This window comes from Pleurodeles waltl, chromosome 9 (assembly GCF_031143425.1).
Source record: "Pleurodeles waltl isolate 20211129_DDA chromosome 9, aPleWal1.hap1.20221129, whole genome shotgun sequence".
Lineage (NCBI taxonomy): Eukaryota > Metazoa > Chordata > Amphibia > Caudata > Salamandridae > Pleurodeles > Pleurodeles waltl.
The window spans coordinates 476,694,703-476,712,517 of NC_090448.1; the positions used below are offsets into that span (position 1 = coordinate 476,694,703).

The 17,815-nt window shown below is 45.5% G+C and overlaps 1 protein-coding gene across 4 annotated transcripts in view; it reads right to left on the bottom strand.

Moving 5' to 3' along the window:
• The window catches only part of ZNF839 (zinc finger protein 839), a 124,094-nt gene extending 108,236 nt beyond the window's left edge, over positions 1-15,858 (bottom strand). For 3 of the 4 annotated variants that reach the window (XM_069207310.1, XM_069207308.1, XM_069207307.1), the window contains exon 1: positions 15,154-15,858. In XM_069207310.1, the coding sequence (XP_069063411.1) occupies positions 15,154-15,651 (498 nt within the window). In that variant the 5' untranslated portion in view covers positions 15,652-15,858. Of the gene's footprint in view, positions 1-12,867 lie in introns of all 4 variants that reach the window. The other variant, XM_069207309.1, reaches the window with a different exon arrangement.
• Between the last annotated feature and the right edge of the window lie 1,957 nt (positions 15,859-17,815).

The following is a 17,815-nucleotide window of genomic DNA, read 5'->3' on the forward strand; positions in this document are numbered from 1 at the left end:
ACTGGACCATCGTGGGAGATAGAGTCCTGAGGCTAGGGACGACACTTGAAGTTCGTGGACCCTGGATCACTCACCTCATCTCTTCCACAGCTCCAGCATCCTTAGCATATCCTCAGCACCCTGAATTCCAAGCATCAGGACCACTTCTTTGCTGGAACCCAGAACCCATTGAAATGGTTTGTGAGGACTCCAAGAATGCTGGGCCCTACAGTTAACTGTCTCCATGGACCGAAATGGTCCCCATGACTAGCTCCCAACGCAGTCCAAGAGATGACTGGTAGTTGTTCTAGCCTACTGGCTCAGGAACCGCAACGCTGATCACAAAGATTTAATGAAACTTAAATGAATTTAATTACCTTTTAAAAATCATATCTCCAGTTTCCCTCCATGTTTTTTGTTCTTACACAATGACCACATCCACACACAACATAGCTCTCAACAGTGCTAGTATTTTTGTTTTTACTTTGTAACTACCTTGGTGTTGCCTTTGTGTTTAGAGCCTGATGTGATAATCAGACACTTCTGATGCACACTGGATGTTTAGCAGGGCCCTTCTCCTTCCAATGCTGTTGTAAATTCTTTTGCAGCTTTTTTTTTTGTTTTTGTTTTTACTTTTCTGACTGCTGCTCTTTAACGACATACTAGTGTGTCAATGTGAAACTGTTCTGTATTATGTTATCCTCTTTTTGCTTTCACAATTTCTTAATTTTTTTCCTTCTTTCCTTATTTCTTGCCCGCTTTCCTTCCTACTTTTTGCCTTTTCTTGGTTTCCTTATTTTTCTCTTTCCTGCTTTTTCCTTTCTTTCTTTTTCTCTCGCTTTCCCAAAGGCAAGAGTCTTGCAGCCAATGCCAGATTGACTGATTTTTAGGTCTGTGTTTGACTGATTTTACCAAAATTATGTGAATATCAGTTACTTACAGGGGTTATAGCCAAACATTATACATAAGTCTGTGGTTGGCGTCATTCATATTTTGCTTCCACCCACTCCAGCATACATTAAAGGGCAAACTAATTTCAGCCATTGGCTGAATTTAGTATGAGCTACAGCATGCAGCCCTTTCACAAGGAAGACATCAACACACAAAGTAGCTCTCCTCAGTGCTAGGGATACTATGGTAATTTATGTTTTTTAGGCCAAAAATACTTTTTTGCACATAGCTTTTTTTTTTTTTTATTTATTTATTTTTTTGATTGAGGAGGGCCTGGTATATTCCTAAACAAAGTTTTGGAAAACCCATGACGCATGGAGCCAGAAGCAGCAGCTCTCACTACCCCATACTAAGTATTACAATAGCCAATGCAGCATTATTAGTAAATAGAATCAGCATGTTGAAGTGTAAAACACCCTTGCCAACAATTTATATAAAATAGGTCTCTTATTTCCATTTTCACGGAAGCAGAATTTTCCTCTTTTTGTTAAGTTATTAATATGCATTATCTTGCAGGGCAATGGTTGTCATAGCAAGTGCAGAAGCTCCGTACTTGAATTTATCTTGCCTATGAAGAGTGATTCCAACAGATGTGGTGTTCTTTCAATACTGAGAAGATAAAAGGAATGCAACTACAAACTAGGTGCAACAGAAAATATAACAAATATCAACCTATATGTTCATGTGGGAGGCACTGTTCAAGTTAGATTTTCACTCTCCCTATGTGGGTTAAATTGAGACACAAACCTCTTAACTTTGGAAAGAAGCTACATATGTCAGGGTTTTCAGTCAGTTGCAGAATACAGTTTGTGATTTAATGTGAAAAATATTTGTTTCCTCATAAAGTACACTGCCTGTTGCAGTCCTGTGACCTCTGGAGTTTAACTGGATTGGTTGCATAAGGATACTCAGTGGCCCAAGCTCTGGTGTTCTTAGATATTCAAATCAAATCAAATCATTAACATTTATAAAGCGCACTACTCACCCGTGCGGGTCTCAAGGCGCTAAGGGAAAGAGGGGGTTACTGCTGCTCAAAAAAGCCAGGTCTTTAGGAGTCTCCGGAAAGCGGAGTGGTCCTGGGTGGTCCTGAGGCTGGTGGGGAGGGAGTTCCAGGTCCTGGCTGCCAGGAAGGAGAAAGATCTCCCACCCGCTGTGGAGCGGCGGATGCAAGGGACGGAAGCGAGTGCGAGGCCAGAGGAACGGAGGAAGCGGGTGGGGATGTAGAAGCTGAGGCGTCGGTTGAGGTATTCCGGTCCCTTGTCGTGGAGGGCTTTGTGTGCGTGGGAGAGAAGTCGAAAGGTGATCCTTTTGCTGACTGGGAGCCAATGCAGGTGTCTCAGGTGTGCGGAGATGTGGCTGTTGCGGGGTACGTCGAGGAGGAGGCGGGCCGAGGCGTTTTGAATGCGTTGCAGGCGATTTTGGAGTTTGGCTGTGGTTCCAGCGTAGAGGGTGTTGCCGTAGTCCAGGCGGCTCGTGACGAGGGCGTGGGTCATGGTTTTTCTAGTGTCGGCGGGGATCCAGCTGAAGATCTTGCGGAGCATGCGGAGGGTGAGGAAGCAGGCGGAGGACACGGCGTTGACTTGCTTGGTCATGGTGAGAAGAGGGTCCAAGATGAAGCCGAGGTTGCGGGCATGGTCTGGTGGGGCCGGTGCGGTGCCGAGGGCCGTGGGCCACCAGGAGTCGTCCCAGGCGGACGGGGTGTTGCCGAGGATGAGGACTTCCGTTTTTTCAGAGTTCAGCTTTAGGCGGCTGAGCCTCATCCAATCTGCGACGTCCTTCATACCCTCTTGTAGGTTGGTCTTGGCGCTGGCGGGGTCCTTAGTGAGGGAGAGTATAAGTTGGGTGTCGTCGGCGTAGGAGGTGATGATGATGTCGTGCTTGTGTACGATGTTGGCGAGGGGGCTCATGTAGACATTGAAGAGTGTCGGGCTGAGTGATGAGCCTTGGGGTACGCCGCAGATGATCTCGGTGGGTACTGAGCGAAACGGAGGGAGGTAAACTCTTTGGGAACGGTTTGAGAGGAAGGAGGCGATCCAGTCCAGGGCCTGGCCTTGGATCCCAGTGGAGCGGAGGCAGGTGATTAGGGTGCGGTGACAGACGGTGTTGAAGGCAGCCGAAAGGTCGAGGAGAATGAGGGCGACTGTTTCACTGTTGTCCATCAGGGTTCTGATGTCGTCTGTGACTGAGATGAGGGCGATTTCCGTGCTGTGGTTGGTTCGGAATCCGGTTTGTGAAGGGTCGAGCAGGTTGTTGTTTTCCAGGAAGGTGGTCAGCTGTTTGTTGACGGTCTTCTCTATTACCTTGGCTGGGAAAGGCACGGGAGAGATGGGGCGGAAGTTTTTCAGGTCGCTCTGGTCAGCCTTAGGTTTCTTTAGTAGGGCGTTGACTTCAGCGTGTTTCCAGCATTCGGGGAAGGTAGCAGAAGAAAAAGAAGAGTTGATGACGGCCTGGAGGTGCGGGGCGATGATGTCGTCGGCTTTGTTAAAGATGAAGTGAGGGCAGGGGTCCGAAGGGGCGCCGGAGTGGATAGAGTTCATGGTGGATTTGGTTTCTTCAGTGTTGATGTGGGTCCAGTTGTTGAGGGTGATGGTCGGGGGTGCGGGTTCGGTAGTGTTTGGTTGGGTCTGGTGTCCGAAGCTGTCGTGGAGGTCGCTGATCTTGCGGTGGAAGAAGGTGGCGAGGGATTCGCACAAATCCTGTGAGGGCGTGACGGCGTTGGGGTTGGAGAACTCCTTGACGATGCTGAAGAGTTCTCTGCTGTTGTGGCTGTTTTTGTCCAGTCTGTCGGTGAAAAAGTTCCTTTTAGCAGCGCGGATCAGGTGGTGGTGTTCGCGGGTAGCGTTCTTGAGGGCGGTCATGTTGTCAGCGGTGCGGTCCTTGCGCCAGGCCTTCTCGAGAGCGCAACAAGTTTTCTTTGATTCTTTGAGGGTGTCAGAGAACCAGAGAGGTTTTTTGGTGTTGGTCTGTCGATGCGTGCGTTTGAGGGGAGCAAGGTTGTCTGCGCAGTTGGAGATCCAGTTTGTGAGGCTGAGGGCTGCGTCGTTGGGGTCGGGGGTGAGGGTGGGTTGGTTGGCGGCGAGTGCGGAGAAGAGTTGCTCTTCGGGGATCTTGTTCCACTGTCGACGAGGGATGGGTTGAGTGCGGAGGTGGCGGGTCTCGCGTCGGAATGTGAAGTGGACACAGCTGTGGTCGGTCCAGTGTAGAGCGGAGGTGTGGCCGAAGAAGATGTGTTTGCTGGCGGAGAAGATAGGGTCGAGTGTGTGTCCGGCGATGTGGGTGGCGGTGTTCACCAGTTGTTTGAGGCCGAGGTTGTCGAGCAGGGTGGTGGTGTTGGGGTCGTTGTTTTGTTCCAGATGAAAGTTGAGGTCGCCTAGGAGGATGTAGTCCGGTGAGGCGAGGGCGTGCGGGGAGATGAAGTCGGCGATGGCGTCGCTGAATGGGGCGCGCGGTCCGGGAGGACGGTAGATGAGGGATCCTCTGAGGGTGGTCCTCAGGTCGGTGCGAATCTGAAAATGCAGGTGTTCAGCGGCGAGAGGGGTGTCTTCGGTGGAGGTGGTGACGCTGATGGAGTCTTTGAAGACAATGGCGATACCTCCTCCTACTTGGTTGGTGGGGTCTTTTCTGGAGATCTTGTAGCCTTCGCGGATGGCGGTGGCGATGTCTGGAGCAGAGGAGGCGTTCATCCAGGTCTCCGTGATGAAGGCGACGTCCGGGGCTGTGGAGTCCAGGAGGTCCCAGAGTTCAACGGCGTGCTTGTGGACGGAACGAGCGTTGACCAGGATGCACTTGAGGTGGTTGATGGCACGTGGGCTTGTGGTCGTGGTAGTAGCGTGGTGGAAGATGCGTTTGCAGGAGTTGCAGGCGAAGGGTCCATGGGTGTGTTTGGGGTGAGCTTGGAAGCAGGTGTTGGAGCGTCCTGGGTTGAGGGCGTGGAGGGTGGTGAGGTCGTAGCGGGGCTTGGGAGAGCTGGGGACCAGGGGTCGTGGCGCTGGGCGCGGACGGGCTTGCCTCTGGCGCGCCGACTGCGCAGCGGCCGCCATATGAGGTAGGAGGGGGGGGGGGGACAGGGGTCAGCTGGGGGCGAATGGGAGCTGGGGGCGTGCAGGAGGTCGCGGCGGGAAAGCGCGCGGGAGGGGGGGGGGACAGGTAGAGTGAGAAGAGCTGGGGGAGGGGGGTTAAAGGATGGAGGGGGGTGAGTGTTAGGAGGTTTAGGAGATTAGGGAGAAAGATAGGAGTAGGGTTGTGAAGATAGGGGAGGGGGGGTTGTAGAGGTGGGTGAGGGTGAGAGGATAGGAAGATAGGTAATAGAGGGGGTGGCGGGAAGGGGGGAGAGATAGAGAAATAGATAGAGAAAATCGATAGATAGAGAAATCGATAGATGTAGAAATAGATAGATAGAGAGATAGGTAGATAGGAGGAGGTGGAGAGTGAGGGAGTTAGATAGTGGGATAGAGAGATAGGTAGATAGGAGGAGTGAGGGAGGTAGATAGCAAACGGGTTAGATAGGGGTGATAGAGAGGGGGGAAGTGAGGGAGGGGGGTGAGGCAGGAGCAGAAGGGCAGGCGTGGGGAGAAGAAGACGGAGGAGGCAGAAGAGCCGAAGACAGAAGACAGGAGAAGATACAGAAAACGAAGAACAGAAGGCAGAAGACCACAGAAGAAGATGAGGAAGAAGAGAAGAAGAGAGAAGACGGGGAAAAGAAGAGTACGGAAGAAGATTACAGACGAGGAGCGAGGAGGAAGAACAGAGAAGAAGAAAAGAAGAAAAGAAGCAGGAGCAGGAGAGAGGGTGAGTAGCGTGGGGCAGAGCGAGGGGCTGGGAGGTACTTACTGTGAGGTGGGTCTCACGAACTCAGGAACCTGGAGGAGCTGCAGCGGCAGGGGGAGCGACCTACCCTTGGGTCAAGGGTCGCTACCACTGTCGCGCAGCGGCCGCCATATGAGGTAGGAGGGGGGGGGAGGGGTCAGCTGGGGGCGAATGGGAGCTGGGGGGCGGGGGCGTGCAGGAGGTCGCGGCGGGAAAGCACGAGGGAGGGGGGGGACAGGTAGAGTGAGAAGAGCTGGGGGAGGGGGGGAGTGTTAGGAGGTTTAGGAGATTAGGGAGAAAGATAGGAGTAGGGTTGTGAAGATAGGGGAGAGGGGGTTGTAGAGGTGGGTGAGGGTGAGAGGTAGAGTGAGAGGATAGGAAGATAGGTAATAGAGGGGGTGGCGGGAAGGGGGGGAGAGATAGAGAAATAGATAGAGAAAATCGATAGATAGAGAAATCGATAGAGAGAGAGATAGGTAGATAGGAGGAGGTGGAGAGTGAGGGAGTTAGATAGTGAGATAGAGAGATAGGTGGATAGGAGGAGAGAGGGAGGTAGATAGCGAACGGGTTAGATAGGGGTGATAGAGAGGGGGGAGGCGAGTGAGTGAGGGGGATGAGGCAGGAGCAGGAGGGCAGGCGGGGGGAGAAGAAGACGGAGGAGGCAGAAGAGCCGGAGGCAGAAGAGCAGGAGAACACAGGAGAAGATACAGAAAACGAAGAACAGAAGGCAGAAGACCACAGAAGAAGATGAGGAAGAAGAGAAGAAGAGAGAAGACGGGGAAAAGAAGAGTACAGAAGAAGATTACAGACGAGGAGCGAGGAGGCATAACAGAGAAGAAGAAAAGAAGAAAAGAAGCAGGAGCAGGAGAGAGAGTGAGTAGCGCGGGGCAGAGCGAGGGGCTGGGAGGTACTTACTGTGAGGTGGGTTTCAGGAACTCAGGAACCTGGAGGAGCTGCAGCGGCAGGGGGAGCGACCTACCCTTGGGTAGGCCTTTCAGAGAATTTAAATGAGGTAAACAGAAAATATTTCACAAATATATGATGATACAACTTAGTGTTAAAAGGTACTTACAAACCTGTAAATTCACCTAATCTGGTAAATTTAGGTATTTCTTGACTCATAGATTCTCTTCTTGTTAACATGAACATGCTAGTTCCAAGAACCACACGTCTTCTTGTGTTTATAGGTGAACTCCAAACACTGAAGGCAAATTTCTGAGGAAAGGTACTTAGGCTATGTTGCCTTTTGCATGCATGGCAAAGAGGGGCATCGGTGGTCGGTTGGAAAATTTAGGGGCTTGGAATGGCAGTCAAATTTTCAGTCTCCAGTCAGAATCTGTTTTGAAGTCAGATGTAAGCTTCCTGAGTGGGGGCACTTTCAGCATTTCTACAGGCAGAAAGTGATTGCTCACAGTAAAGACCCTTCACATAAAATTTGTTTAGCGCTCCTAGCAGGTTCTCTTGTGATACAGAGCCTACCTGCAAGGTGACAATCATAGGGTACACCATTTTCTTTAGGATGGACAAAGTGAGCTGAGTACATCAATAAAATGGGAGATGCTAGATCAAAGTTGTACTTGGCCTTGGATAATTACCTTTGGCACTGCTGTCAGTGCCTTCAGATAATGATCAAAGAAGAGGTTCTCCCTACGTTTTCCAACAAGGTGGCAGAATGACAGTCTTGGTTTCTGCAAAATTAAAGCAACTGGATGCTGAATCGATAGTTCACACCTCAAGTTAGTGTGCTGTTCCTCTGTGTGGCCGTAGGATAAACAAACTTCGGTCCACTAGTATTCAACAGACCTTAGGGATCCTTATTACAAGGATGCAAAAGCCCTCACTTACCTAGATTGCATGCTTCACCATCAGGCTTGCTACCCGCTGGGTGGCTGCTGGAACACCCAGCAGGCCCCATAGGGAAAACCAGAGTGTTGGCTCCTCAACAATATTAGTTTCAGAAGAGGCACAGTAGGAACCTTACTCCTTCTTCCAGCAACCCTGAATAGGCCTTATTCCTGGACTCAGGAAGCAGGATAGGATTCCCACAGCATGAACCGAAGTTTAAGTTTATAATTTGGCCATACAGTTGGACAGCACACTAATCTGCGATGTGAACTGTTAGTTTGGTAAGACTAGGTGCCGGACTATGTGAAATGCTCCCTATCCATTACCCACATTTTCAATTTATAGTTATTGAACAGATATGCTATTCAATGAGAGTTCCTTCCGGAGATTGAACTTTTTGCCTCTCTCCTGAAAAACCAGCTCAAGCATTATCTTGGTTGGCACCCCAACACTAATGATAGGGAGAAGTGCCCCCCTCAACAAAAAAAAAAACCTCCAAGAGCCAGTGAGCCATTCAGGAGATAGGATTTGGCTATACTTATTTGGGTCATGGTGTAATGCTCACTGTTAGTGGTGCCTAAAGAACATCACTAATGGAAACTAGACAAACTTTGTAATGAATGAAGATACAGCTTAGAGTGTTGTAGTTGGACTCTCTGTCCTGGGAGAGACTGCTGGTTTAGGGATGACAGCACTTTTGTTTTAGGCAACTAAGCCACTCCTGCAGCAAGTCGCAACTTTTCGGCCCAAACTTCCAGGCTCACAAGCCTTCACCAAAAACCCAAACAGCAAAAGGTGATTTCTAGCAGCCTTAAGCATGGACTCTAGATTGCAACATCTCATGGAAGCTGTGGTGGAACGGAAGTTACCCTTTTCTTTCGTTAGCAATAAGTCTCATTCACACACCGGCAATAAAGGAGATGCAGGAGAGTTTTCAATAGGTTTATTGAAAAGACTGCAATCTACGGTAAAATGCATGAGCTGCAATGATTAGGGTAACGAACAATTAAAGAAGCTTAATTGTGAAGATGAGAGTCGCGACTACAAAGACCCCCACCATCTTACAATAAACACGAAATGTAAAATCCCTTGCATAGAGAACCTAATCCCTAACCTAATGAGAGCGAGGTATGATAAACCTAATCTGCCATTACCATGTCCATAAGAAGCGCCCCCCAACCCTCTCTACCTTGGAACGAGGTCTCTATGTCAGGCTCATTTTCTTTCTCAGTAGGTTCTATGGATAAAGTGTTTTAATAGAAAAAATCCTGATCCCATATTTTCTGTCTGTGATCTACGCTTTGAAGCAAAATATAATTATTCAGATGCCATCAAGTTCTGAACAGACATGTGGCTTTGACTTTCTACCACATAACAAATGACTTGCTTCACCAATGCCAAAGATAAACAAGGCTTTCATTTGCTTGCACTGACAAAAGTAAGGTCCAGTAGGTTTCTGTTGCAGTTTCAAAGCCACAGAAGGTGCCAGAAACACAAGGAGAAAATAAGTAAAAATTTCAGGAGCATTCACAATGCTTTACATACATCCCCAAACCCCCCCCCCCCCCCCCAAAAAAAAACTATACATTAATGAAAATGATCTAAGACGTGTATGTGGTACTATTTCACATTCACTGCTCTCACAGATTAATGTTAAATTCGAGATGATCTCACACACGGTATGATAATTTGGATAAGTGATACATAAAAGTATACTTAATATAGGAGTTGTTTCATGCTATAATAGAGGCAAATGTACACTTCGAGGATGTGTTCTTCAGTGCTCTGGAGGTGGGATCATCAAGAGGGTTTTAAAACAGATTAACACCCAAGCATTGATGTTATTGTTTTTTAATGCGTTGTATAGCACAACCATCTGACAACCTTATGTCCAGTTAGTAGTTATTATGCTTTCACAGGCTAGTATCTTCCCTGAGAATTGCTTACAGTTAACCTTCAAATAAAGCTGGACCACTCCAGCTTCCATCCACATACAGGGTCTCAGTATCAGTAACATCTCAATGTAATTAACGCAGTTTCTTTGCAGAGCTACAAAGCATGAACATGCCTTGATCATGTTTAAGAGAAGCAAATTTATTAATATCAGGGAATTGATTAGTTAAAAAAAAAATTCTGAAAGGAACAGGGTGCATAAGTGAGACTACAGATGTGGTGCAACTTTTCAAACGGTAACAGGGAGACTATCTTGCTGGAGGAGGAGGGTGAACAGAATGAAACTACCATTGGTGAGAAAAAAAAGAAATATAAAAAAATAAAATATATATATATATATATATATATATATATACACACACATATATACATACTACTGGCAGTCACTAGTAGGTACTTATAGTTAGGACCTAGATTCCATAGGAAGAGCTTTTTTGTTTTGCAAATAACTGCGGCGCCACTTGATGAATTGTCAAGAATTTTTTTAAACATACTTTAATCTGTTCAACTGTTGTGTTGAAAGTTTCGGGGTGATCTGTCAAGCGGGGCAGAGAAAAAGGGGGGTTCCAAAATGCGTTTTCTCCATGAACTTTGCATAGGGAATTTTCAACACAACTACAGCCCGAACTGCTGAATTTCATTGGTTTTGTGTGAAAAAAGAAATAATATATATACATATACACACACATACATACATATATACATATACACACACACATATATATACACACATTTACATACACACACACTGGAGGAAAAAAAAAAAGGTTGCAAGGACTTTGTAGTTAGGCTTTGGGTTTTTACTCTTGCAAAACCATAGAAATTCAGAAGTTACAGTTTTATTTCAAGTAACTATAAGTTGCACCCTAAGGCAACTATACATAGCTCACGTCGGAGTGTGTGTGTGAGGGGCTGAGAGTGGGTGCTTGAAGGTCGAGTGGGTGTGAGAGTGCCGCTATGAGTTAATGAATTAGTGCATGAATGATTGTGGATTTTTGTCGCTGATATTCTCGAATTCATCGCGATGTTACACGGGGGCCGTGCCGTGCTTCATGACGTATTTGCAAATATCACGCAGCGTGAAAAAAAAAAAAAAAAAAAAATAGTTTTAGGAACATAATTTAACCCTCACAGACCCCTACATCACAGCTCTGGGGACAGGGTACCTCCACGCTCAACCCTTATACCATTTATCAAATTTATTTTGAGCCCCGGGGACTGTGTCGCAAACATAATAAAATGGCGGACGCAACTTTCTGGTCCGGTTGTGGCCAGCCAATCACAGAATTCCTGGTGGCGTGTGCATTCACAAATTCACGGCGATCACAGCAAAAACACTGCAATGGATCTGTGGCCCTAGATATACAAATGTATTTTCCCTTTAACATTTCAAATACTAGTGAATGGATTTACACTAAATAACAAATAGCATGATCTGCTGAACAAAATCTAGCTTTCTGCCAAATTTGGTGTAATTCAGTCAAGCGGTTCGGGCTGTAGTCTTGTTCAAAACTCCTATGGGAATTAACATGGTAAGCACTTGTTTTTCGACCCCCAATCTTTCTCGGCCCCCCCTTGATGGATCACCCTGAAACTTTCAATACGCAACAAGAATCACAGCACACTTTTTTGGGAAAATGTCTTGAAGATTCATCAAGCGACGCCAAAAATAAAGGCAAGTCAAAAAATGCTTTTTCGATGGAAACATGGTCCTAACTATAGCTACCTACTGCCGTCCACCAATAGGTGATGTGTGTGTGTATGTGTGTATATATATATATATATACACACACACACACACACACACACACAACCAATATGGTATTTTTGGTTATGATGGAAGTAAACAGGTTTGACAACGGTGTGGTGGTTAGGATGCTGGAAGAGTGTGCTTAATACCTTAGGCGCTATGGTGCATGGAACAGCAACTGAAGCATCACAGGGAGCTGAAGGACCAAACAGTCCATGCAGCACAGCGTGATTTAAGGGTAACCTAGCAGTCAGAAAACCCCGGGGTACCTGCTGGAATAGGTCTTCCTTAGGCAAAAAAGTTAACACATCTACCTGTTTGCAGACGAAGAGAGAGCAGAAACCTTTTGAAAACGGATACATAAAAGTTTCACCTATGTACAGTATTTAGCATGCTCCGGAGTGGTGCATGTAAAACTTTACGACGAGTGAAGCACGGTTAACTTTTTAAAAGGATGGGACAGTGAACGTTCACTGAGGGTTCTATTTTGCAGACTGATGTTTTTATGAAGATGATAGCGCTCCAATTTAAAAGCGCAGGCATTTTTGTAGTGATTAAGTGCCATGTATGTTGGGACTCATCTGAGTATCCAAAAACATAAAACACCCTAGTATGAACCACACATTTAATTTCACCACACTAGGAAAATCCAACCCTCATTACGATCTTCTTTCACAAGTGCATCAATATATCTTACCATCAACTCTTTCAATGTTGTTCCCCCCCCCCCCCACCGGTCAATCCAATCTTCCATCCACCAAAATACATTCTCTGAACCAACAATCTATCTTTCCACCCATCCATCATTTCACCCTTTGGGCCCATCCTTTAAATCTAATCTATCCATTGCTTAACATATCAGTTCATCCAACCATCCATCCAATTTTCGTCCCATCATTTCAAGTGCCCCTTCGTTTCTCAAGCTTTTCACCAATCCCTCTTTTCAACCCTTCATTACATCGTTCACGCATCCATCAACTCTCCCTTCATTGTTTACTAAAATTCATCCTTTTTTACTCCCTTCATTTCCAACCTCAATACCCCCCCCCCTTTCTTTCTTCAGGTAATTAATAAATATCACCCCTACATTTTACTATGGCGTTCTCGCCTAATCTAGTTGCCTCTTCCCTGTATGCTACATTTTCTTTGTTATGCTCGATCGCTGTCTCTATCTGTAACTGGACATCCTTACACATATCCCTAACCGTACCATGGTATTTCCATAGTGTTATTTGTGCGTTTGTCTGTCAGAACAGGATCATAAATCACCAGTAAACCTTTCAGCATGATTTGACTAAGCAGACTGAACCCAGTGGTAATTTCTGCTTGACATACAAAAAATTGCATGTCCTTTAAAAAGCCTTGCTTCCAATTGGCTAATCATTTCTATTTGTCCCTCCTTTTCGTGGGTTGTTCCCTCGGACGGAGCACCACTCTATTACTTGTAGCCCTATGTGTGTCCCATTTTATCAACTGCTTTAGGAACTTCATTTTTCTTTGCCTAAGAGCAGCTCACACAAGCGCTCTCTGCCTTCACTGGTGCAGAGCTTTTCTGTAATCAGGGCTGTAATTCTTGTTCTTACCTTGTTGCATTTGCTATCCACTCAAAGATTAAGATCAGGCGCTGTTTCCCTGAGGGTGACCGTTTCCTTTTCTTTATGTGACTTTCAATCCATCTGTCCCGGTGTACTTACAGCGTGTGATGCCAGGGGGTTCGTTGCCTTTAGAATAATCCAAGTCCATAATCTTGTGCCTTCATTAAGTCTGCAAATCCTTAGTTAACCCATTCCCATTTATCCTGTGGTTCCCAATCAGAAGCCACTTCAAAACAATCCAGTATTAGGCAAGTCTTTTTTTATTTTTTATAAAAGAAACATCTCACTGTTGACAGTTTTTCTGTAAGCAGGGCTGTAATACTTGTTTTTATCTTGTCACATTTGCTGTTCACTCAAATAAAAAAAGAGGGTCATTCATATGAAAATATAGGATTCATTTTGGAGACTTTGCAAGCTGTAATGCAATAAAGGTGTACATTCCCGATTCTCAACTAAACAGTAGCCTTTAGGAAAAACACCGAAGAGTGAGGTGTGCATCACTAGAAGATCTCTCTTACCAAATGTGGGGCAGTCCTACTTGGAGTTTCAATCAAGTCAGAACCAAGAAGCGAAAGTCTCAAATTCCAGGTCAAAACTATTGAAATATAATTGAAAACTACATTCATTTGGTAATAATGGTAGCCTATACAAATTTTGTTTTTGGAGTTCTAAATCTATATAATTAATCACAGTTTACTTTGACTTGAATAAAGCACAATTAAGGACATTTTTAGTATTGTATTCATTTTCAAAACAAAACGTTCTTTTTTACCTACAAGGTGGCATGCTGAATACACTGCATATATGCATCCACTGAGAGTACCATATTTTCTCTTTCTGCAAGGGTAAACTCATATTATGAAGAGAAGATAAGAACATTTTTGCAGGTACACCACATGTAGTGTGTTTAAGAGTTTTTTTTGTAAACAGAGCTGAATTCTTGTTTTATCTTGTCGCATTTGTTGTTCATTCAAAGGCAGACATCAAATTCCCAAAGGGTGCATGCTTCCTTTTTATGGGTGAGCGCAAAGCGCTCCGTTCATTCTGTAATCTCTCTTTGGGCTTCAAACCACACCCATGTCATGTCAGTCACTTACATTGGTTCGTGGGCTTGCCTTTTAAAATCCGGTTGCTTTCATTTGTGAAAGGAATGCATACGTCATTCCTTTTCCAGTGTTTAGCCCACCTACACAGCACCGGTATACTACTAAAAACATACGAGGCTCGATGTTTTAAGCCCGGGGTCCGGACTACTTTATCTGTTTATTTTCCACGCAGCAAATAGCTCTAACTCGAGCAAATGCAAGACCTGTTGCATTGAAAAAGCTTGTCTTTATCTGACTTTCCATCCATCTGCCCTGCTGTAATTACAGCATGTGATGCCAGGGGTGTTGTTGCATTTAGGATAATCCTTGCCCATCATCTCGTGCCTTCATTAAATCTGTAAATCCTTAGTTAACTCATCCCCATTTAATCCGCGGTTCCCAATTAGAAGCCACTTCAAAACAATCCAATGGCGGGTGAGCGCATTTTTTTTTTTTTTTTAAACATTTCACCATCGACAGACTCTCTTTACTTTTCAGTCACCATTTTGTGACTTGGTGAGCAACTCTCCCTCGCACGCGTTCTTTCTCTCTCCCTAGATCTCTCTCTCACTCTGGGTGAACCCCAACGACCTGTTTTGTCCCTCCAGCCTGAGCATGCATTATGTGGCTTTATAGTTTAAACATATCCTGGGAATGATTCCCTGGAACCAAAACACCAAGTGCTGGGGAGGAGTAACTGGGAGGTGGAAGGAAGGCCCTTAAGGAATGGATGTAATCGTCCACCAGAAATTGAACACATTAAAACCCCAGTAGAAAACAAGCATTGGCAAAGCCAAGAGGTCTTGTTCTTTTTGCCAGTGCTTAATAGCAAAAAACAGTGGGTCTGCATTGGCTGAATGACTGCTAGGTAGTCTTGCTAAACAAATACGGGTCATGACTGGAATAAAAATGTTATTTTGGGGATGTTCCATTAAGCGCACGTACACTTCTCAATAATTAATTGGAACCACCACTCCCACTTGGCCTCCAGTTCCACCCCACCTGAAAGCCAAAGACAGCAACTCACCCATGGGTGAGACCTATGACTTTGCCAATGCTCGTTTAACAGAGGGCAAGCGCTTTGCTTTCACTGTTAAAAGGGCAAGTTCACTTAATCTATGTCGTAGATTTTTTAAAATATTACTTTAACTAAATGTGAAGTTTTCCTAAAGGGATTTAAGTCGGTTACCTTCTGCTGAACGAGTCTGGTGACAGCATTCAATTTATTCTGCAAAGCCACGTGTTGGGCAACGCTCTGCAACTGTTGTGCTGCGTTCTGCATAAAAGTCATAGGGTCCCGTAGAGGTCCGGAGTTATTGGTCCCCAAGGGGGCTTCCACTAAAGGGATAATGCCGTGGTTTACGTATCCCTTCAAATCCCTTGCCAAGGAATCCCCTGGCTCCAAGTTCAGGACCACTTCTTCCTCCGCCTCAGCCACCTGCTGCTGATCGAGCTGTTTCACCAGCCGCTGCTCCTTGTCGTCCGTATGGCCGCTATTCTCTAACAGCGAACAGCCGGATTGCATGTAGATGAATGCATCTGTCGGCGCTGACGAGATTTCGCCAGGGACGACTTCTTTCGGGGGCGGACTAAATGGTATCTCCATCTCTACGCACTCGGGGTCCCAAATTTGCAGCATTTCTGACCCCTCACACGCTCCGCCACTATCCTCTTCGGCTTCAGCCATCTTGATTTTTAAAAGTATCCGGAAGTGTTTCAGTTACGTTTTGCTAGTCGGTCGTTTGTAGAAGCCGCTGCCAAACCAGAGGTTTACCAGTGAAGGAAAATTCATTGTGGATTAATCAGTGTTCCGACGAAACTCCAACAACTTCCTGATTGTAACCCTGAAAGCACAACTCACATAAGCTGAGCGAGCTAACGAGTCAAAAAAAAAAAAAGTACTAGAGCGGTAGGATGCTGACCTCTCGATGCACCGTACGCATAGTCGCCATATTGGAATGTCTCTTTTTTTATTCTGAAATGGTAGCTGTGTAGTAGTTTTTTTTTTACACTGAGTAACATTGTTTTCATGATGTTACTATGTGGCTTGAAAACAACGCAGTTTAACGTAGTACTTGAAAATACGTACAGTTGGTGACTAATTGGAAAACGACCTACCTCCGTTAAGTGTGTTTGGTGCAACACTTAAAAGCCAGTTTTCACGAAAGGCCGTCTTGTTCACACGTTGAATATATTTGCATCACAAGAGCCAATCTAATCCTGCTTTTATTCTTGGAATCCTGGTTTTGACTTGCAACTTCCAGGACGTGGGTACCCCCAAACATTTTCTCGGGGGATAAAAAGTACAGTTTAGGTTGTGCCCGAGGGATAGGGTGACCAGATTTTGAAAAGAAAAACCGGGACAGGATAGACATAAAAGTAGGATTAAAGCCTATAGTCTCACTTTTGTATCTGGCCTGTCTTGTAAGAGAGGGAGAGAGAGTGTGTTTGTGTGTGTGTGAGTTTTATTTTATTTTATTTATTTAATGCGTTTTTATATAGCGCAGACTTTACCCGAAGGTGTCAGAGCGCTTCACAATAGGCAAAGTAAAGATACAAGAGGCGAAAAATTACAAGTGAGCCTGTTACAAAAACAAGCGTTACATTGCAAGAGGCAATCGTGATAATTGTGCACGTATCAAGAGCAAAAAATAAACGAGGTAGCAAACGATACGTTATGAGAGGAAAAAGTGACGTGTGCAGGTTACAAGAGTAAATAAAGTACGAATAGAGGTAAAAAAAGTTGCAATCAATGGTAGACACTCAAAACACTAAAACAATAGTTACGTTACATGAGGCAGTGGTGGCCGTTGTGCATGTATCAAAAGCAAACAAGATATAAGAGGTAGCAAATGATACGTTGAAAAGGAAAGGTGCAGTGTGCATGTTACAAACGAGTACAAGATACAGGTAGAGGTAAAATACTGCACTAAATGGCAGACACTCAAAACACAAAAACACCCTGGGAAGGCACTTCTATAGGCATGGAGAACAGAATATCCTATGATGGAAGGACTTCCTTCTGAAAACAGAGGGCTTGAATTAACTTTGGAAGTGTCTTTGAAGGAGGAGAGCTTTGAGGTCAGTTTTGAAGGCCTGGGAAGAGGTGGTGGTCCGAAGCTGAGGCGGAAGTGAGTTCCAGATTCTCACCGCATTGCCTGAAAAGGATTGGGCCATCAATCTTTCCTTCTTGAAAATGGGAGGTTCAAGCAAGAACTTTTCTGCATTACGTGATGGTCTGGAGCCCCCAGAGAGTTTCAGTTTATTCACCAGGTAGCGAGGGGAGGAGGAGTGCAAGGCTTTGTGGGTGATACATGCAGTTTTGTAGATAGATCTTGCCTCTATGGGAAGCCAACGGAGGGTGGATAAAATGGGTGTGATGTGGTTGCTTCTTTTGGCCCCATATATGAAACGAGCTGCTGAATGGAGAATAGACTTCAGGGGGGAAAGGTGGGATTTGGGAAGGCCAGTAAGAAGAGAGTTGCAGTAGTCCAATCTGGAGAGAACCAGCGCTTGGACCAGGGTTTTGAGGTCGTACTCTGGGAAGAAGCGACGAATCCCCCAAAGAAGGCGCAGTTGGTGTCGAGCAGACTTTGCAATGGAGTTAATGTGGGAGAGTAGATTAAGTTTTTTGTCGAGAATGACACCAAGGGATTTTGCGCTCTCGACAATGATGGGCTTATTGTTCATTAGATTGATCTGATCCATCCATGTTTGCACTGGGGGATGAGAAAGTATGAGTGTATATATACACATACATATACATGCACGCAAGAGCAGGAAGCAGAAGTATTTAACCCCTTAGCTGCTGGGCCTTTTCACCCCCCCCCCTGCTGAGCCCTTTTTTGGCT